The sequence below is a fragment of the Stylophora pistillata genome, chromosome 2 (assembly GCF_964205215.1).
Source record: "Stylophora pistillata chromosome 2, jaStyPist1.2, whole genome shotgun sequence".
In the NCBI taxonomy this organism is placed as follows: Eukaryota; Metazoa; Cnidaria; class Anthozoa; order Scleractinia; family Pocilloporidae; genus Stylophora; species Stylophora pistillata.
Genome location: NC_142520.1, coordinates 53,941,773 through 53,963,833, shown reverse-complemented (window position 1 = coordinate 53,963,833; position 22,061 = coordinate 53,941,773). Strand labels below are relative to the sequence as shown.

Here is a 22,061-nt window from a genome sequence, read left to right as displayed (position 1 = left end):
TATAACTCGTTAGTTTGGTTTAGTAGAAGTTAAATTATAAACCTCATTTTTTCCATTTTTGGTTCAATGGTTATAATGCCAAAGCAAGTTAGTTTAAGTTACTCACCTTTAATGACTTCTTTTATTTTTGTTCTGACAGTTTCCCATGAATGAAATGGAATTTCTTTCTAAAGAAGAGTTAAGAAGAAAGATGTTAAGATCTTTGGGAGGAAAGAGTTTAGATCTCAGTGTGCAAAGTTTGCATGAATTGCCTGCAGCTTTGTTTGGATTTACTGAGTTGGAGGAACTTGACCTGTCATGGAATAAACTTACAACAATACCTGAAAGTATCGGAAAGCTAAAGAATCTTATGAAACTTGATGTGAGTCTAAACAAGCTGTCCATATTCCCTACAAGTTTGACTCAACTAAAAAAACTCAGAGTGCTGAACATCAGAGATGACAATCTAACCACCATCCCTGATGCTATTGGGGATATGGTGGAGCTGGAGGGACTGAAGCTGAGTGGCAACCAGTTGACTGTGTTGAGTCCAGCTATAACACAGCTGAAGAAACTCAAAGTGCTGGACATCTCATATAACAATCTAACCTCCATCCCTGATGCTATTGGGGAGATGGTGGAGCTGGAGAGACTGGTGCTGAGTTACAACCGGTTGACTGTGTTGAGTCCAGCTATAAAACAGCTGAGGAAACTCAGAAAGCTGTACATCTCAGTTAACAAACTAACCACCATCCCTGATGGTATTGGGGAGATGGTGGAGCTGGAGAGACTGTGGCTGATGTTCAACCAGTTGACTGTGTTGAGTCCAGCTATAAAACAGCTGAAGAAACTCAAAGTGCTAGACATCTCATATAACAATCTAACCTCCATCCCTGATGCTATTGGGGAGATGGTGGAGCTGGAGAGACTGGTGCTGAGTTACAACCATTTGACTGTGTTGAGTCCAGCCATAAAACAGCTGAAGAAACTCAAATGGCTGTACATCTCATATAACAAACTAACCACCATCCCTGATGGTATTGGGGAGATGGTGGAGCTGGAGAGACTGGGGCTGAGTGGCAACCAGTTGACTGTGTTGAGTCCAGCTATAAAACAGCTGAAGAAACTCAGAAAGCTGTACATCTCAGATAACAAACTAACCACCATCCCTGATGGTATTGGGGAGATGGTGGAGCTGGAGGAACTGTGGCTGATGTACAACCAGTTGACTGTGTTGAGTCCAGCTATAAAACAGCTGAAGAAACTCAAAGTGCTGGACATCTCACATAACAAACTAACCATCATCCCTGATGGTATTGGGGAGATGGTGGAGCTGGAGAGACTGTGGCTGAGTGACAACCATTTGACTGTGTTGAGTCCAGCTATAAAACAGCTGAAGAAACTAATATATTTGGATGTGAGAGGGAATCCTTTTACAGTTGAAGGAATGAGAAGTGTTATGGAGCTAAAGGATAAGATTTACTCTGTATCATCAGATGTCCCAGGTGAGTAAAGGAAATTCCTCTTCACATTAATGTTGTGACATGTGCATTATTTACTAAATTGGTTCTAATGGTTGACTTGCCAGTGGTTATGCTGCTTGTTACTGATAATTACAGGCAGCTGACAATAGTTTTATAATAAATCCTGAGAAGAATAATGAAGTAAATGCTGTCACAGTTATACTGTATGATCGAACAAAGGTTGCATCACTTTAGAAATACATGACATTTGTACCGGAAGTTTTAGTTATATTTTGAAAGGTTTATTTTAATGACTTGGCTGACATTGAAACTTAAGTTGAACTACAGTGTACTATAATTTGATAGGGAATTGAGGAGGGATTAAGTTTATTACAAATCATTTTACAGTAAGGGATTATTGTAAGTTATAATTTTTGCTTTCTAGTTGATTGGAATTTAAGAAGTTTATTGCAAATTATTTCACAGTTGTAGGAATTGCTGTTGTAATTTTTGCTTTTTGTTTATTTGATTTTAATTTTAAAAGGAAGAATTAAGTTTATTACAAATCATTTCTCATCCAGGAATATATAGTACTGTAAGTTGTAACTCCACAATTTTTGCTTTATTTTATTGGAAGTTATTAACAATGTAACAACATTTAGCTCATCATACAGAATTTATGGACTATTATGATTTTAAAGCGAGAGTTTAGGTTATTGAGAATAAAACTTTTGTCTTAACTGGTCAGGAGTTATTCTGATAATTGTTACACCATAATTTATGCTGCCCTTGTAATATTTTAGAATCTATCAATTGCTACGTTTTGGGAATGTGATTTTTCTTTCTGTTTTCCAAACACCATTTGGCAGAATTGACATCAATTATTGCCTTTGTTTAGTTTGATCAGTCACATTAAAATCAATTTACTCTAATGTTTCATTTCATTGAGTCAGTTTATAATAGTCATTGTGTATGTGTTTACCTAACTCACCGATGCAAAGATTTTTACATGTATATACTAGCATAGTTTCTAACTTTATGCATGAAGGACATGTAATTAAATTGACTTATCAGGCCTTTTTCAGATTGTGTTTGAAACTTATAAAAGCAGAAATTGCTTTTCCTTTAGGGTTATTATAATAATTACAACTTCCTCTGATTAGTCTTTTTCCTTTGGCTCAATCATGATGACTTTTTTAATTAGACCATGTGGATAGACAAAGAGCGCAAGGACCAGCAGCACAGTTGGCTTATAAAAAGACTTTAAAAGATGGATATGTACAAGTTTACCGTGGTCGTGTTATACTGGTTGGTCAGGATCGCGCTGGTAAAACCAGTCTGAAGAAGAGTCTTTTAGGCCTCCCATTTGACCCTAAAGAACAGAGTACTGAGGGGATTGAAGTGGATCCTTCAAAGTGTGAAATTGATGTTGACCAAGCTGTCAAGAACTGGCAGTTGACCAAGGAGAGTAAACCAGGACTTGTTGAATGTTCAAAAGATGTAGCAAAGATTGTGGTTGGCAGAATGTGTGGAGCAGATATTTCTCAATTTTTAAAGGAAGAGACAACCGAAGAAGGAGAACTGAAATTAGAAGATGAAGTTGAAGGTGATTTCAAGTCAAAGCAGGTTTGAGAGTTTAATAAAAATGCTGAGAATTTTATATAAAAGGAGGAAATGGGAGGAAAGCAGCCGAATTAGCCTTTTGAGAAATATTTGTTTTTAAAGAGAATGAATAAGATTACAACTTGCTATTTTTTAAAATTCTTTTCTCTATGAAAATTCTAAATTTCTTACATTTAGAATTGTGTCTGAAACAGTCTCAGTTTCTTTTGGATGTTTTCACAAGAGTTTGGATGAGACTAATTTTTATTTACACATCAGGTAAAAAAGAACTGCAAGTAATTTTTGTTTAAACATCTTGAATGAAGGCATACATGCAAAACTTTTACTACAAAAATGAGGGGCATCTTTTGATTTTTCCTTTCTTCAATTGCTTTTCCAGTGGTGTCTTCTCTTAACTTAAAGGAATCTTGAGATTTTTTTCTCCAATTATGTATAAATTTTTAGTCGTATTATTTTTTATTCTCTGATATAATGTTTTCATAACTCTTGTTACATTTTGGCTATAAAATGAATGTATGTTATGCTAATGCTTATGTAACTTCAGTCTCAACAAACATTTCTTGGTCTAAGTTGACTATCTCCAAGGTGGAAGGATTTGCTCTTCAATGTCTTAATCTATATGCAGTAAAGTTTCTCTCTGTCTAAGGGCTCTTAAACTTGAGATGTCAGCTTCAGAACTCTTTACAGTAGCCAATTTACATCTTCATCTCAGTTGGTAAACCAAGTTATCTTGTTATACCCCCCCTCACTAAAGCAGTGCAACAATTTTTTAGAAAATTGCACCCTTAAAATTATTCTAGACTGAGGTGATCATAATTGTTTACAATTTAGCAGCCTGTTGATAATGTCAAGTTTTGAATACAGAATTATATTATACTTAAGTGAGCATGATGTTTCATTTAATTCTCCATTCAGGTTGAGGAGAATGAAGGTTTCAGAGATATTCTGCCAAACAGTGGCAATGAATATTCTACGGAATGTAAAGATGAAAACGTGCAAGCTGAGCCTGATATGATGATTGATGTTTCTCAACCGCCTGATACTGTGAAGCATGTTCATCAGTGGTTGGAGTATGCTCAGGGGAAACCCACTGAAAGTGCTTTACTCACAGAGGAACCCTATGTTACAATGGACTTGTGGGACTTTGCAGGGCAGCACTTGTACTATGCTAGCCATCCGATCTTCTTATCACAGCGGGCTCTCTACATATTGGTGCACAATCTCAGCAAGCCTTTGGATGCCCCAGCTGAGCCCTGCGTGAGACAAGGGAGAAATGATGTGAAATTGGAAAACCCTAACAATGAAACAAACATGGAGAATTTGCTCTCATGGTTGGCTACAGTACATAGTGTTGCCCTGGGAACCGATGAAACAGGTGATGATGCACAACACAAGCTGCCCTACCTCCACCCCCCAGTGCTCATTGTTGGTACACATGCTGACAAACCAGTTGAAGACATTGCAGCAATAAAGAAACAAATTAAGGAGAGAATTTCTGGTATGGAATGTGAGAGACATGTGGTCAGGCCTCTATTCTGCATTGACAACACAAAATCACAGAGACTAAACTTGATTAAGAAACTTTTCCAGAAGAGTCGGAAGCAGAAAAAAAAGAATGAAACAGGTAAGATGTTTGCCTTTATGTTGTATCCTTTGTTATATGTTTCTTAAGTAATTGATGACTGTATATATGCATTATTGACCCAAGTGTGAGGTCACGATGGCTGGATATTGACAAAAAGTTACAAACTTTGCAAGTCTCCTCCACACACTTTTTTCGATGCGTGGGATCAAAGTGTGTGATCCCGAGTCCATCCTACTGGCTTGGGTAGCCAATCAGAACACAGGATTTTCTTCAATGGGTGCTGGACACACATGCAGTTATCTGACATTTATCAGTTTTAAAAACACTTTACAATTTGGTTGGCAAGCATTCATATTATCTGACTAGCATTCAGTGGTTGTGTTGTGTTTCAATAAAATTTTGTAAGACTGGTAGAATGAGATAAGGCTTGTAGTGAAAGCAAGAAAGCAAGTTAGGTTTTCTTTCTTTTATTAGCTGCACTCTTCTTAGTTTAAGGGGGCACCATACCGGGTCCTATACTTTTTTGCTGACAGATCCATTAATTTCAGAGTTTGGAGTAAGGAACAGAGGCTTAAAATATTGGGATTTGAAGAGTTAATCATCTTAGCTATGTTGTCAGCTGTAAAATCTCTGCAATCACAATTAAAATACAAATTATGCTCATTGTAAGCACATTTTTCTGTGTTGCTTAATACTTTGAATTCCTTTTCTAAATATATCCTGCAGGGCAAGAAGGAAAAGTAGATGGTATAAATGAATTACAGAACACAATCCTGGAGGTGTTGTGGCAGGAGCCTTATATGGATGAGAAAATACCAGTCAGGTAAATGAAAACGCAATTTATTTGGAATAACTCCGGTTCAAGCACTTCAGGATCAATAATTTATTCAAAATAGACAGCAATGAAATTTCTTTGAATATTATAATCGGCATATTCAGCATAACTGAACATGCATGAAAATGTATATCAATGCAAAACTATCTCACCTCCAGTACCTTAAAGTTCATCAAAACTCTTAAAACATCAGATCGTGCAAATACACAGCAGTCCATTCAGTACATGCAGACAAAAAAACCTAACTCTTGACATGGAGACAATGTTATTATTATAAAAGAGTAGAAGATGTGATTTATATCTGAGAAGGCAGGGTTTTCTGAATTGAGACGTTGTCGCAAAAAATAACTATGTTGATTATTCCTCAAAGTTAAAGACACCATAAGGCCAAATATGAATGTACACTAGAAGAGTACAAATACATACACGACTGACTGAAATCAATACCTAATTTTATGCCATAATACATTCTAAGTAGTCTGTTGCCCTTTAGGTGGTTTTTGTATGAAAAGGTGATTGAAGCTTTGGTGGCTAAACAGATTTATCACAGAAATCTGCAACAACTTGAGCACTATGCAAGAAAAGATTGTTTCATGGAAAATGCAAAAGAGTTTGACTCCATGATAAGTTTTTACCATGGCCTAGGGATGATAATCAAGCACCGCAGTACAGTTGTACTGAAGGCTCAATGGCTGATTGATCTGTTCAAACAGCTGATAACCATACCACCTTTCAATAAACAGGTAGAAAATAAATTTTATTATAGAAAAGCAAGCTTACTTGGAAAATGTTGTTCAATATTTTCGAACAACAGGAAACTAAGCATGATGTTGTTTCGAAGAAAGAAGTAACTAATGCAAAAACTTTGAACATGTGTCTTTTTATTGTTTATTGTTGTAATCATATGATTTGTTGACCCCATACTATTTCACCTACTTTTTGCAGCTTGTCAGGTCATATAGTGATTTAGCCTTTTTATTTACATTTAGAGACTTGCATTAACTTGCTACTGCTCACAGTAATTGTATTCATAACATTGAATAGCTATTTTTGCGTGTGGTAGTGGGCGTATTCACCTCTGAACAACCCAAGATACAAATTTTGCCGGGTTTAATATTTGACCATTTCATTACATTCATGGATATAAACTGTTTTCACTTCTTCTACATATATGTTGGAAACGTTCAAAAGGAACATTACGTAGCCTTCCCTTATCCAGAATTGCTGAATTTTTTTTACATACATTTTGTAGAATCCCCTGAATACTAAGTACTGGCAAGAACTCGAAGGAAGTGGCATCCTCAGCATGGAACATGTTGATCATGTGTTCTCCAGCTTTATTGGCCAAGGAATCATCAAAGAAGACATCTTAGACATGATGGAGCGATTTGGTTTGATTGCTAAGTTCTCAGTTTCCCCAACTGACGTAAAGTACTTTGTACCAGCTCAGCTAAAGTCATCACCTGATAAACTCTGTAAGATGAAACCATCGTCAGCGGATCCCTGTCCATTGTATCTCCTGTTTGTCCATGGCTTCGTTCCTCATGGTCTCTTCTTACAACTTGTCTCACGATCCATTCGTTGGTGTTCAAAGACATGGCCCACGCATCAACCTACCCTGTACCAAAATGGAGCATGGTTCATCATTGGCAAAGATATTCATGATTTTGTCCTTATATGCAAAACAGGAGTTGTGAAGGTAATCTTGAGACAAAGAACACAGAGTCATCAGGTTGTAGGACAGAACTTCGCCGAACTAGCAAGTGTCGTTCGTGAATTTCTTGAAGACACCCTTCATAATTTGTCACAAGAGATGCCGTACCTGAGGGGACTACAGTATAGACTGTGTGTTGCATGTCCTTACTGCCATCAAGGGGCAGAAGAACCAAGTCGTGCATGCTCAGACCACGTGAAAACCACGTGCACCCACGAGGACTGCTTCCACCTCATTGATGCAAATGAAGGCCGAGCGGAAATATGTAAAAGAAACATCGATGATAAAATACTTCCTCCCTGTGGATTGGAGAAATGGTTCTTGAAAAGAAGAAGGCAGGTATGATCAATGAAAAAGATTTTTCGAGTACAGATTTCTAGCCTCTGATTCATCTTTGGAAGTTCTCTCCTCCATTTTACTTGATATGATAATAAATGTTCATTGTTGAGAAAGGTAGCCCTAATAGTTTATATCCAGTTTCAAATATTAGTAAGAGAATCTCTATCACGATGAAATTATTTTTGAAGTTTATACTTTTCTGTTTTCCTTCGGTTAAGTATTGACCAAGATATATTTCTATCATAACACACATAATATGTTATGTTCTGTAATTGTTTTAATGCTAAATGACGTATTTTTCTTCAGGGTTTATCTTCAAATGTGGCTGTTAGATCACTCGGTGAAGCAAGTGAAATTGAGCCAATGAAGTCTGACACGGCATTGAAGGTGACTCTTCTGGGCAGTGAATGGAGTTCATCAATGGGAGGCTTGTCCACCATAAACAGACAGCTTGCCATTCTGTTGGCCGAACGTGCGCAAGTGGACGTCACTCTCCTTGTTCCACAGTTTGCCTGTTCTGAAGAAGAGAGGAGAATGGCAACGAGTCACGATGTATCCTTGAGAGAGGCACAAAGACGCCCGGGTTATGCCAACCCCCTTGACTGGCTGAGTGCCCCACCAAGAGATCTGGCCATTGACATAGTACTGGGTCATGGAGCAAAGCTTGGTAAACAAGCTCAATTTATTAGAGAATCGCACCATTGCACGTGGATACAGGTAGTGCACACTGCACCTGAAGAACTTGGAATGTACAAAGACTATCCTGAGGCCATTTCTAAAGGAAATGAGAAGAACAGAACTGAAGTGGAGTTGTGTAAGTTGGCAGATGCTGTGGTAGCAGTTGGACCAAAGTTGACAGAGGCTTACTCTTCCTACCTGCGCTCATGCGAGAAGCACCAAGATATAATTCAACTGACGCCGAGCACGTTCAGTGAGTTTTCTGACGTAAAACAAGCTGCAGTTGACATGGACAAGTTTAAGGTTCTAACGTTTGGCCGTGGTGATCCAGAGGACTTCAGCCTGAAGGGCTACGATATCTCTGCCAGAGCAATAGTTGAACTGACAGACAGATCTTACCATCTGATCTTCGTGGGTGCAGCTGACAGTAAACAGGATGAGGCTGCAGCGAATTTGCTAAAGAGTGGAATTGATAAAAGGCAGCTGACTGTGAGGAAGTTCGTGCAGAGTAAAGAGGAATTGAAAGAAACATTTTGTGAAGTTGATGTCTGCATGATGCCCTCCAGAACGGAGGGTTTTGGCCTGACAGCATTAGAAGCTTTGTCTGCCGGTCTTCCCATTCTTGTCAGTGGCAACTCAGGATTTGGTGAAGCATTGTGCACTGTACCAGCAGGGAAATCATTTGTGGTGGATTCTGAGGACCCCAAAGAGTGGGCAAAGGCAATTGCTGGTGTCCGAGAGAAGGAAAGATCAGACCGCCTCCATGAGATTCAGCAACTGAGGAGTTCCTATAAAGAGAAGTTCAGCTGGGAGGAACAGTGTGACATTCTTGTGGAGAAGATGTGGGACATAGTTTATGGTGAGAATATTTTTAATATCCTTCAAAAAGTGTTTTCTTGGGGCTACTCGGCTTTCAGTCTCTTATAAAGCGTCAGGGATAGTCGGGACACCGTACACTAAAAAATATGTTAAACCTGAGTAGCAATCAGTTGTTTTATCCGCTTGTTGATTGGTTTGATATTGAAAAAAAGGTGTCTTTCTACCTTTATAGCTTCTAAAAGACGAGACAGAAGTTTCAGAACTCAGGAGACCGAAGATGTCGACACGTCATCCGAACAACTGACAGTTGATTCATTACTGACTTTGAGTGAGTACCAAAATATTAATAACACATGGGAATTGACATCCCCACTGATAAAAGAACGTTCAACTTCAGGCCAGCTACGCTTTGTGAAAGTGATACTTTTGATGATCATGATATTTTGCACTAAGGAGAAATATGTTATTATTTGTACCTCTGCTTTCTTCGGGCATAATCCAAAGACATGGATACACGAATTTTAAAATTCTTTTTCTTCTGATCTGGACGGATGGCTTGGTGAAATTTTTTTTCAAGTCTATTGAAGTCTCATCACATTTCATTAGGAGACAAACATAAATTGTGCAAAACTTGGGGCGTTTTGTTGCTCTTTATCAAAACAAAGTCCAAGTGTACATGATGTTGCTTTTAAAATGTGGTTATGTACCGGCCATTCAGAATGAAGTCGTTGTCCGACACAACAATAAAGAAAACATATATTGATATGGTAGAGGAAAAACATAGGGCCGGTTGTTTATACGAGGTCTAATATTAAGGTCTAATATTAAGGTCTAATATTAAGGTCTAATATTAAGGTCTAATCTTAACCGCGCTTTTTTCGGAAGCAGTGGGCCGGCCGTACGTATTCATTGAAAGAGGTTTGTTTTTATTGAATAAAATAATGTCCTTCCTCTGCTAGCTGTCGGCCCTCTTGACACTGTTCACAAAGATAAATGTTCAGATAGAAAGTTCAGCTGCATTTAGTGTATTTAGCTGCATTTAGTGTAATCGTCAAAGACCTCACTGCCAGCAATCAAAACTCCGTCAAGAATACGATCAACCAACTCATAACTAAAGAAGAATTGCCGGCCACAGCAAAAAATCTCATCATAACCACTCCTAGAACCTCTCGTATTTACTTTTTACCTAAAATTCACAAACCTAACAACCCGGGTCGGCCCATTGTCTCGGCTTGTAGTTGCCCTACCGAACTTATCTCCAGCTATCTAGACAAAATTATGGCTCCCATCGTCACAACTTTACCATCATATATTAAAGACAGTCAACACGCTCTTCAAATTTTTCGAGACTTTAATTTCCTTGGCCAAAACAAACTTCTTTTCACCATGGATATTACGTCTCTTTACACTGTCGTTCCTAATGGCGAAGGCCTTCTGGCCCTTAAACATTTTTTTGATCAACGTACTGTTAAGGAACCTAAATCTGAAACACTACTACGCTTAGCCGAACTAGTGCTCACACTCAATTGCTTTTCATTCGGAAACAACTTCTTCAAACAAACCAATGGTGTAGCCATGGGCACCAAAATGGGACCTAGCTATGCCAATCTTTTTGTAGGTTTTGTCGAACATCAATTTTTCAGCCAATACAACGGGTCCAAACCTGAACTCTACGGTCGCTACATCGACGACTGTATCGGCGCTACCTCCTAGAGTAGCTCCTAGCTAGTACCTCCTGGAGTAGTCCAGTGGTCAGTGCGCTGGACTCTGGGTCTGATGGCCCGGGTTCAAGTCCTGGCTGGGGCTTGACGTTGTGTCCTTAAGCAAGACGCTTCACTCACATTGCTTCGTCTTCTCGGATAGGACGTAAAGCCGGAGGTCCCGTCTCCTGTACCTATCAATTAGTTAATTTCGGCAGGGGACGTTAAAGAACCCACATCACGAGATTACTGTGATGTGGTCTGGCCTGTTTACTGGGTGGCACATTTGCATTTAAACGAGCTATTCGCTCATATGCGATATGTGGCTAAATAAAGTTACTTACTTACTTACTCCTCTACCAGAGAGGAGCTCACTAAATTCATAACCGCAGTCAATTCTTTTCACCCGGCTCTGAAATATACTTGGGAAATTTCTAACAATTCTTTATCCTTTTTAGACGTCAAAGTTTCAATTGAAGGTAACGGTTTATGCACTAGTGTGTATTACAAACCTACAGACTCGCATAATTACTTGTTATATTCGTCTTCGCATCCATCTCACGTTAAGAATTCCATTCCTTTTTCTCAGTTTCTAAGACTTCGTCGTTTATGTAGTGATGACTCTGATTTCCACCACAAATCAGAGTCAATGTGCCAGTTCTTCGATAAACGTGGTTACCCTGTTTCCGTCGTTCAAGCGGGTTACCACCGCGCTCAACTTATTGATCGACATTCAGCACTACAAACGTCGCATAAGGAAGATTCCGACCGCATTCCATTCACTCTCACGTTTCACCCTCACTACCACTCAGTTAAATCCATCATTCTTAAAAACTTTAAATTACTTCAAAACCATCCAGAGACAAGCACTATCTTTTCGCAGCCTCCGCTCATTTCATTCAAACGCGACAAAAACATAGGCAATTTTTTGGTCAGAAGTTCTTTTCAGACTAATGACCAACCAGGCACTTTTAAATGCGCTCGTGCACGATGCAAAACGTGTCCTTTCATTCACAACACTGATAAAATATCGAGACCTAAACGATCCATTAAGATCACCGATCACTTCACGTGCACCTCCGCCAATGTAATCTATTGCATAACTTGCACTTATTGCAAAAAGATATACATCGGCGAAACAGGCAGAGGACTAGGTGACCGATTCCGAGAACACCTTCGAGACGTGGAAAGGAATGACAAGGACACATCGAAACCAGTCGCTAGACATTTTAATTTACCTAATCATTCTAAGCAACACATGGCAATCTGCGGTCTTTCCTTGCACTTAGGTGGCACGGAAAGCCGTAAAAATCTTGAACAAAAGCTCATCTTTCAAACCAGTAGTCTAAATCCCACAGGGATCAACGAACGCTTTTCATTCCTCTAATTTATTCATGTTTTTCTCGTTGCCATGCTCCCACCAATAACGTAGCTCCATTTTCTGCCTTTAAAAGCACACACAACCCACAATTCCTCTATTCGCTCCGACGAAGGGCTAACGCTCGAAACGTCAGCTTTTGTAATCATTACGGTGGCTAATTTACCATTTCAACTTTGTTGATATATCCAAATTATTGCATTTAGTGTAGTTTAGAACGCGCTTTTGTTAAACTTCGGCTAAGCCTTTGTTCAAGTAACCGGCTTTAAGGTTTCTTTTTCCAGTTACAGAAATATTTCAGAGAGTAGACCTCGTATTTTTTTCTTCTTTGCTTCTTCACTCTTGATTATCAGTGTATTCAGTTGACTTCCAGTTTATTGTTTCAAGGCTTAGTTCTTCGACAAAACACCGGTTGTTTGGTGTTTAAGCCCTATTTTATTTTTCCATTCAAGTTTCTGTTACAAGATTGGGAATTGATATTTTTCAGCTGACGCTGTCGCTTCTTTCATGTAGTTTGATTCATAAAAACTTTGTCTCTTCCAGGCTCTCTCGACCGATTGATCCAGGAACTTCAGCAGATGAAACTTGATGCAAGCAAAGTCAAGAGCAGAAGAAATCTATATTTAGGGCTGGGGAAGATTGCATCAGACAAAGGCTTCAGAATATCTGACAACCAAGGATCAGGAAATTGCATGTTCTATGCCTTGTCAGAACAACTGGATATTGTTGATGGAATCAAAATCCCACCTGGCAGATTAAGACAAATCTTAGTCCAGTACCTCAGGAGTAACCCAAAACTAGTAAGTTGATGTTAGTATGTTTGACAGAGTATTTCCCATGATGTTCGTTTTTAAAGAGTATGATAAAGGTTAAGGTGTTTACTGGTCAACTAACCAACACCACCACAGCCTATCCCAGTGTTCACAGCGTGAAGTGACCAGGATTGCAGCTGCTACTGCTGCATGGAATCATGGTATTTTTGTGGGAGCTCTGATAGCAGCTTTTACCCCCAGTGAAAAGAGGAACTGAAAGTTTGAACTTTATTTTTTAAGAGGCCACGCAGTGATGTTGGTTACTATTTCAATTAATTTTTGTCCAAAATAGCAGGCCATTTGAATATTTCAGGTTTTAAAAAGTTCACCTTAAAGCTCTATTAAATGACAGAATTCTAGTCATTCTCTAAATGATGGATCTCTCGAGTTTTTTTTTTCTTGTTGTTTGCAAAGCCTTTGAAATGTACAATGACGTTTTGAAAAATCTTTCAATCAGAAAGGTTGTTTCCATACAGTACATTACTTATTTAAGATCGTTTCATACCATTCTGCCATAATCAATCCCTGATTCGTACTCTACACGATCAAATTTTTTTCGACAATTCAAGTCTGCTTCTTGAACTGATTTTTGTTAAAGCCGGATGGAACAGATATGTTTCACTTTGTCCATGGATATCAAACATGGATTGAATACCTGACTCACATGGAACAAGATGGCGCTTGGGGTGATCACGTGATTCTGTGTGCCGCAGCAAACAACTTTGAAATGTGCATTCGTGTGGTCAGCAGTCTACCCCACAGCAATGATGTAATCATTATGCCACATTGTCCAGTTGACGAAAGCAAACAACTTGTGCTGGGACATATTCACGAGCTGCACTATGTCAGCCTTCAACCCGCGCAAGGTATAGCTCATTACAGCACAGTTAGTAATTGTAGTCTTAGTTCCATGACAGTTTATTTCGTTTAATGAGTTACATAGAATTATAAATCTTTCTCTTAACTCTTAGATGACAGTAAATTCGGGCTTTAACGTCAAGGCATTTTCTCCATTTTCCTATCCATTCTCTTTCTTTGCATATTTAACATACGTGATGACGTGGGTGGTTTTCATAAACTTCTTTCCAGTACTAATTAACGGTTAATCGCCCGCTAGATTGAAACGGCATTTCATGCAGTTTATTCTCCTTTGCTTTCTAATCATTCTTTTGTGTTTGTTGTTTTTACAGGTTAAAAGACAGGCTATCTTCACAGTCATTATACTCGGCCCAGATCTCTGTAAAAACAAACCCGGCCGAGTGAAGATGTCTCCAAACGTTTGCCGTTGGGCGAAAGAAGAAACAAAGTCTTTCAGAAGTTTAAAAGTTTTCATTTTGGAAGTAGTCTCTCTCGATAAATTGAGTAGTTGTCACGGTGTATATAATTCTCTAAAAACAGAAATCATCAAAATAAGACAATTTACGCAAAAATTGTTTCGTTATGTTACTGAAAGCACCAGAAAAAAATTTTAATTTCGGTGCGGTTTAGACTGGAGATGGACGGTGGACGAGGTGGATGGTCAATTTGGAAACACGCAACTTGAACAATTTACGCTGAATATTTTTGTTTCCATAAAGAGCGATACAAAAGTAAAGCATTTGTAAATAAATTTCAATGTTTAAAGTGAAGGTTAAAACATTTTGTTGGTGAAGTAGATTTATTTCCTAAATACTTGCTGTACTTCTATACGCATCTTGTAAACCCAGCTAGAGCGGTTAGTGCTCACAATTCACAGAAATATCTAAACAAATATGCTTTTTATGACACAATTTAGGGATACTAGCGTTTCTTTTCTCCTAGCACTCCCCTCAATGCAGCTTTGTTGATACTTATTCTAAATTTCCGATAAAAAGAATCCAAGAATATCTGCAGCTGTTTTAGACAGCACCCGTGATCATAGCCACGCCTTTGTCTGGGTATGCGAGACAGGCGGGGATGGGGAGGGAAGATAAAAAAGAAATTTATACGGAGATCTGTCGAATGTGGAAGTGATAATTTGTTGACAGCGAAAGTAAGTAAGGGCACCCCTGCCCCATAATTATTTCCTCTCTTACCCTCCCCCTCCCCGTTCAGTTGCAGCGACCCTTTAAAGCGAACACACGGTGAAAAACAGTCGATAGGGATAGCAATGATTAAGAAGAGAACATCGATGTTAATTCTGATTGGTTTAAAAGCTAGATATATCCTTAAAACCTCAAGGAGACACAGAAACTCTGGAAAAAGCCTTTATCAAACTAGAAAAGATTTCAAAGCGGAAATCTCAATAATGTGCTCCCGGAGAAAAATTAACAAAACTTGTTCTCCGCTGGATGAAACTCTCGCAAATTTTTAATGTACACTGCATGTGTCATTATCAAATGACTGATCCTGGAATGGTTTGTAGAATGAATCAAGCGTGAAACAGGACCTAACCTCGGTCGTCAAGTCTGGAAGATACGTATGATGCACGATCCTCGCAGTAGATAGTGCTTTTTAAGCAATAGCGAAAATCAGACCTGAAAAAAAAAAAAATCAGGCCTGTACGGGATTCGAACCACTGACCTCTGCGATACTAGTGCAGCGCTCCACCAATTGAGCTAACAAGCCAACTGGGAGCAGGCCGTTAAGTTGATTCGTAATAAACCCGTGAAAGTGATATGATCTTCATATATTTCATTGTATCTGATTTATCACTTTCACGGGTTTATTACGAATCAACTTAACGGCCTGCTCCCAGTTGGCTTGTTAGCTCAAGTGATAGAGCGCTGCACTAGTATCGCAGAGGTCAGTGGTTCGAATCCCGTACAGGCCTGATTTTTTTTTCAGGTCTGATTTTCGCTATTGCTTAAATAGCGCTATCTACTGCGAGGATCGTGCATCATACGTATCTAATACCGCAGTTCAAAATATGTGAACTTCATATATTTCATTGTATCTGAAGTCTGGAAGAAGTCAAAAGGAGATCCCAGCAGCAACTAATCGGTGTACAACGTCACTGACACCGATTTAACATTTTTTGAACGTGAAAATATAAAAAAAGAATGTCAATTAGTACGCTAAGTAGAAATAATTTGATTGAGTTAATAACCACACCTACATAAAAAAAGACAAACTCGTGATCATTAGTGACACTTTCTCTACGATGAATTTCGGGCAGAAAAACGCAAACACGAGGTGAAAAGGTTGCAAGGACATCTATTTTCAAACAAAAAAACTCGGTGAGAAAGAAAATTTTGATGAAAATACCTTGAGTTTGAAGGTTATAACAACTTACTATGGCAGGACAGAGTTATGGTAAATCCGAGTGTTCTGATTAGTTCTCACTTGGTCGGGATTTTACCATACGGACCTTTCCGCGGAAGCGATCATAAGCCGTGTACTTTTGTTCGCGAAAGCCGGAAAATCAAAAATTAATAAAATTGTCTTCCCGAGTGTCATATAATAAAATATTTTAGTAACATCACTTGCTCAAACTGTATTGGCCCTCGGTCTTTTCTCTACGGATCTGGCTACACTCGTTCCGCACTGCCACGATTTCGGGCCAGTAATCCCCAGTACGGACATCACGCTAAGTTAGTAAGAAGTTATTCTTTGTGGCAACTGCCTGTTTGTCTTCCTTAACACAGTTTCCGTAATAAAGAAGGCTGCCTCATGAAGTCTCTGCAAGTGGGGGGGGGGGGTGGAAGGGGGGACAAGGGGTTCCGAGTCTCCCGCTCCCCTTGCCACGTTCTCCTGTCTCCCGTACTTTTGTGTTCCTTTGCCTCCCGACCTTCATTGTGTTGCTCCCGTCTTAAGGTTAATCAAGAGGATCAGAAACTCGGGTTTAACTTTCAAACTGTGCCAAAACTTAATATTGACCACTTTCAAAAATGGCTGCCGGATTAATATTCTTTTGTTTAAATTGAAATTAGCCTTTCTGGCCTCGCTTGAGATAATGTATTCTTTTGAATTTTGTACTAGAGAACGAGGCCAGAAAGGCTAACTTAAATTTAAACAAAAGAATATTAATCCGGCAGCCATTTATGAAAGTGGTCTATTCTTGTTCATTTTCTGTCCTTTGTTTTGGCGGGGGATCGTTGGTTCCCGATGAAAGTTACTACAGGTCTGTTTTGTTAATTAAACTAAGTTTCACTAATCGGGTTATCACAGTTTGATCGTCGCTTCTGACATCTCGTTATAGAGACGTAAGTCTCAGTTCACTGTGTGATGTAATAGCTATTGCCGTTTGAAAATCAAACAAAAAAGTCGAGAGGCAGACGTAACGTTTGGAGTTTGCTTCTCATCTGTTCGTGCTTGCTTTCCCTTTTTGACGTAAGTAACTAGTCGTAGCTAGTACATCAGTTGTTGAACCGCCCGTTTGTATTTTGAGCGTTCAGTTTGAGTGCTAGTGAAGCATGATTGTACAGCCTTGTTCGAATGATTATCAGATTTCTTCGATACGTTGAAATCTTCTTTAAACCTCTGCGGAAAGTTTTAAGGTTAGACTGAAGTCCAGCTTCCATGCGCCGGGGAGGCCGCACTGGCCTCTTCTTACTCCAAGTTTTGGTTACAGCCTCTTCTTCCTTCGGACCAAGATAGCATTCTTGATTTTCTTCAGTTTCATTTGGTTCCAAATCACATTCACCTCGGCAGTCTGAAAGGATCTGGCAAAATCTTTCTCCAGTTAGCTCTAAACCACCGTTGAATAATAGTATCGAATCTCCACCAATTTCACAAATAAAGTTGCTTTTCTTGCATTTTGCTCCCGCTTCCCGCCGACATGTAGATACCGCTTCCCGCCCCCTGTTCTCCCGCTTCTCTCCCTCTCCCGCCCCCTGTTCTCCCACTTCTCTCCCTCTCTCGCCCCCTGTTCACCCGCTTCTCTCCCTCTCCCGCCCCCTGTTCTCCCGCTTCTCTCCCTCTCTCGCCCCCTGTTCTTCCGCTTCTCTCCCTCTCTCGCCTATTGTTCTCCCGCTTCTCTCTCTCTCCCGCCTCCTGTTCTCCCGCCTCTCTCCCTCTCTCGCCCCCTGTTCTCCCGCTTCTCTCCCTCTCTCGCCCCCTGTTCTCCCGCCTCTCTCCCTCTCCCGCCCCCTGTTCTCCCGCTTCTCTCCCTCTCCCGCCCCCTGTTCTCCCGCTTCTCTCCCTCTCTCGCCCCCTGTTCTCCCGCCTCTCTCCCTCTCCCGCCCCCTGTTCTCCCGCATCTCTCCCTCTCTCGCCCCCTGTTCTCTCACTTCTCTCCATCTCCCGCCCCCTGTTCTTCCGCTTCTCTCCCTCTCCCGCCCTCTGTTCTCCCGCTTCTCTCCCCTCCCGCCCCCTGTTCTCCCGCCTCTCTCCCTCTCTCGCCCCCTGTTCTCCCGCTTCTCTCCCTCTCCCGCCCCCTGTTCTCCCGCTTCTCTCCCTCTCTCGCCCCCTGTTCTTCCGCTTCTCTCCCTCTCTCGCCTATTGTTCTCCCGCTTCTCTCTCTCTCCCGCCTCCTGTTCTCCCGCCTCTCTCCCTCTCTCGCCCCCTGTTCTCCCGCTTCTCTCCCTCTCTCGCCCCCTGTTCTCCCGCCTCTCTCCCTCTCCCGCCCCCTGTTCTCCCGCTTCTCTCCCTCTCCCGCCCCCTGTTCTCCCGCTTCTCTCCCTCTCTCGCCCCCTGTTCTCCCGCCTCTCTCCCTCTCCCGCCCCCTGTTCTCCCGCATCTCTCCCTCTCTCGCCCCCTGTTCTCTCACTTCTCTCCATCTCCCGCCCCCTGTTCTTCCGCTTCTCTCCCTCTCCCGCCCTCTGTTCTCCCGCTTCTCTCCCCTCCCGCCCCCTGTTCTCCCGCCTCTCTCCCTCTCTCGCCCCCTGTTCTCCCGCTTCTCTCCCTCTCCCGCCCCCTGTTCTCCCGCTTCTCTCCCTCTCTCGCCCCCTGTTCTCCCGCTTCTCTCCCTCTCCCGCCCCCTGTTCTCCCGCTTCTCTCCCTCTCTCGCCCCCTGTTCTCCCGCATCTCTCCCTCTCTCGCCCCCTGTTCTCTCACTTCTCTCCATCTCCCGCCCCCTGTTCTTCCGCTTCTCTCCCTTTCCCGCCCTCTGTTCTCCCGCTTCTCTCCCCTCCCGCCCCCTGTTCTCCCGCCTCTCTCCCTCTCTCGCCCCCTGTTCTCCCGCTTCTCTCCCTCTCCCGCCCCCTGTTCTCCCGCTTCTCTCCCTCTCTCGCCCCCTGTTCTCCCGCTTCTCTCCCTCTCTCGCCCCCTGTTCTCCCGCTTCTCTCCCTCTCCCGCCCCCTGTTCTCCCGCTTCTCTCCCTCTCCCGCCCCCTGTTCTCCCGCTTCTCTCCTTCTCCCGCCCCCTGTTAACCCGCCTCTCTCCCTCTCTCGCCCCCCGTTCTCTCACTTCTCTCCCTTTCCCGCCCCCTGTTCTCCCGCCTCTCTCCCCTCCCGCCCCCTGTTCTCCCGCCTCTCTCCCTCTCTCGCCCCCTGTTCTCTCACTTCTCTCCCTCTCCCGCCCCCTGTTCTTCCGCTTCTCTCCCTCTCCCGCCCCCTGTTCTTCCGCTTCTCTCCCTCTCCCGCCCCCTGTTCTTCCGCTTCTCTCCCTCTCCCGCCCCCTGTTCTTCCGCTTCTCTCCCTCTCCCGCCCCCTGTTCTCCCGGAAAAGCTCTCTAAATTTAACAAAGATTCTTTGTTTGTATTAGTTCACCTTGGTATTCTTCTCTCGGTCATTTTGTACTTTACCTCTGTTTCGTCTTTCCTCTGACTTTTGACCCTTTCCCTAATCTTCTTTTTTTTTTTCATAATTTTTACCTCTCTTTCCTTTGCTCTGCTGTAGCTATTTGTTGTTTTGTGTTTTGTTTATTGGCTCTTGTAAGTATGTGATATCACTCAGTCTCTGTCTGCATGAGATTCCTGCTGCGAAGTTAGCAAGTCTCACAGCGATGACTTATTGATAAGAAAAATTATCACATCGACAAGTTTGTTAAAAACTTTATTCACGAATATTCATGGCCGCAGATTTACAAGATGGGAACAAGATTGAAATAATTTCAGCATTTGGATGACAAACGCTTGAGAGTGTTTCATCTACATTAGCGTCAGATTGTTTCCCGTCTTCAACATCTTCGGCTAGGAACATTTGACCTACCGGTATAAATGATTGACTTGTCCTCTTTCCGTTCCACAGTGAAACTCAATCATACCCTAGAACTCTCTTAAAACGTAAATGTGTACGAATATGCTAACAATAATAGACGCCCTCTGCTAGCTTACGGAATGTGATATTGTAAACAGTTTTTGCCATGGGAAATAGATGAGAATTTGAAACGACAGCAGGGATAAAAATCAATCAGTCGTCGTTAACTATGCAAGGCTAGCTTATTGTATTGATTTCCTGATGGAACACGGTGTTCAACTGCTAAAGTGTGCTAGGAATTCCCGAGTTAACCACAGGGTGCCTAATTAGATTATGCGATTTTCACATAGTTCAGCCTGGTTTTTCCGTGCGGAAATGAAAAGCCCCAAACTAATTTTTACAACAACACTTTATCAACAACAAAAAACAACACTTTATCAACAACATTTATCATGTGCTTAACCTGAACCGATTCTGAGTTATACCGTATGGGGAAAATGATAATTGAAAATTTGCTACGAACTGCGATATTTGGATTTTGAAATATTGATGATTTTCAAAAGCGTCCCATCGGCTCCAAATTAAATGAAATGGTCCCGTTTACTTAAACCATACCTCGATCCTTCGTATACAAATCTGTAAAATAAATATAGGCCTGCTTTCTTTTGCGCTATTCATGAGCAAGCTCATTTGTTTCTACTCGCGGCACTGATATCCGCCATTTCACGGCTACAGACGCTCGTTTTAGTTTTCGTGAATTTTCTAGGATGAAGAGGCAAGTCTGGAAAAAAAAGAAACAATACCACGTTGCTATGTTCACCATAAGGTGTCTCTGACTGAAATATGAGGATAGTCATTTATCGGTCGATGTGCCGCCTCTTACGCGGTCTTGAAAAAATGTCGCTCTTAATACCTCAAGAAGACACAGAAAGTCCGGAAAACGCCTTCATCAAACTCGAAAAGATTTCAAAGCGACAATCTCAAGAATGTGCTCCCGAAGAAAAATCAACAAAACTTAAGGTTGTTCTCCGCTAGATGAAACTTCCGCAAATTGTTTTTGTACTCTGTATGCGTCATTGTCAATTGATCTGAGGATCTTGGAATGGTTTGTAGAATGAATCTAGCGTGAAACAAGTCTGGAAGAAGTAAAAATAAGATTCCCAGCAGTAACTAAAGACTGCAGATGAAGATAAAACAGCGTACATTTTACTTCTTAAACATATTTTTTACCTTAGAATATTCGCATTTTACTGTCTGGGATTCGCTCTTAGTGGAGTATCATGCTGTGTCATATGGATGTACATACCAGTGCAGTTTCCAATGTCTCTCCTTATTTGATTAAATCCATGGAAACGAGTTTTGATTGTAGTACACGTCAAGTTTTGTAGTTTTGTTTATTTGTATACGTGTAGTTATTCCTGTGTTTGCTCGGAAACTTAAAGTATTGTTTAAATATTGTCCAGTCAGCCAACCAGTTGCCGGTCATTCACTAAGACATGCAGTCAGTCAACCAGTTGCTGGTCATTCACTAAGACATGCAGTCCGTCAACCAGTTGCCGGTCATTCACTAAGACATGTAGTCAGCCAACCAGTTGCCGGTCATTCACTAAGACATGCAGTCAGTCAACCAGTTGCCGGTCATTCACTAAGGCATGCAGTCAGTCAATCAGTCGTACAGTGAGTCGTTCGAACGACTATGCTCATTGTAATGTTTGAGTTTTTGAGTAAGCCCCTATACTATGCTGGAGGTTACTTGCGGTGGATCAGCATCCCGGCATCCTCCATGCTCCAGAAACGTGAATAAGCTCTGATAGTGATGCACCACTGACCTCATAACACTAATACCAGAGAGGGTCTCTAAATGGCCTTTCTAAATGATTTCGGACGTTTAAGGGCACGCGCACCAAAAAGTCTTGCCTCATTAAGTACTATTCTACCAAAGATTGTTAATGACACTACTGTACCTGGCACTGAAGGCGGAGTGTGCGCATTAAAGCCCACATGAATTTTTATCGCTACCTTTTAAAAGTATCCAAGATTACCAAGAGTAACCGAGCTATTTAAATAGTGCCCTTCCGCCTCCCGAAACTTCCAGTCAC

The 22,061-nt window shown here is 41.3% G+C and overlaps 1 protein-coding gene across 1 annotated transcript; it reads left to right on the top strand.

Moving 5' to 3' along the window:
- The first annotated feature begins 139 nt into the window (after window positions 1–139).
- On the top strand, window positions 140–14,553 carry LOC148740370 (uncharacterized). The gene is made up of 11 exons (XM_088750440.1): window positions 140–1,484; window positions 2,647–3,068; window positions 3,981–4,689; window positions 5,377–5,473; window positions 5,979–6,228; window positions 6,738–7,538; window positions 7,845–9,075; window positions 9,268–9,363; window positions 12,657–12,913; window positions 13,524–13,791; window positions 14,116–14,553. Exons 1-11 carry the CDS (start codon window positions 146–148, stop codon window positions 14,118–14,120), a joined length of 5,475 nt encoding a protein of 1,824 aa, XP_088606566.1. The 5' UTR covers window positions 140–145; the 3' UTR covers window positions 14,121–14,553.
- The last annotated feature ends 7,508 nt before the right edge of the window (window positions 14,554–22,061 follow it).

Bases quoted from the DNA above. Each gene is read 5' to 3' on its own strand.
- LOC148740370 (XM_088750440.1), top strand. From the start codon at position 146: ATGAATGAAATGGAATTTCTTTCTAAAGAAGAGTTAAGAAGAAAGATG. The intron at 6,229-6,737 runs GTAGAAAATAAA...TACATTTTGTAG, and splicing joins TACCACCTTTCAATAAACAG to AATCCCCTGAATACTAAGTA. The intron at 12,914-13,523 runs GTAAGTTGATGT...TTTTTGTTAAAG, and splicing joins TCAGGAGTAACCCAAAACTA to CCGGATGGAACAGATATGTT.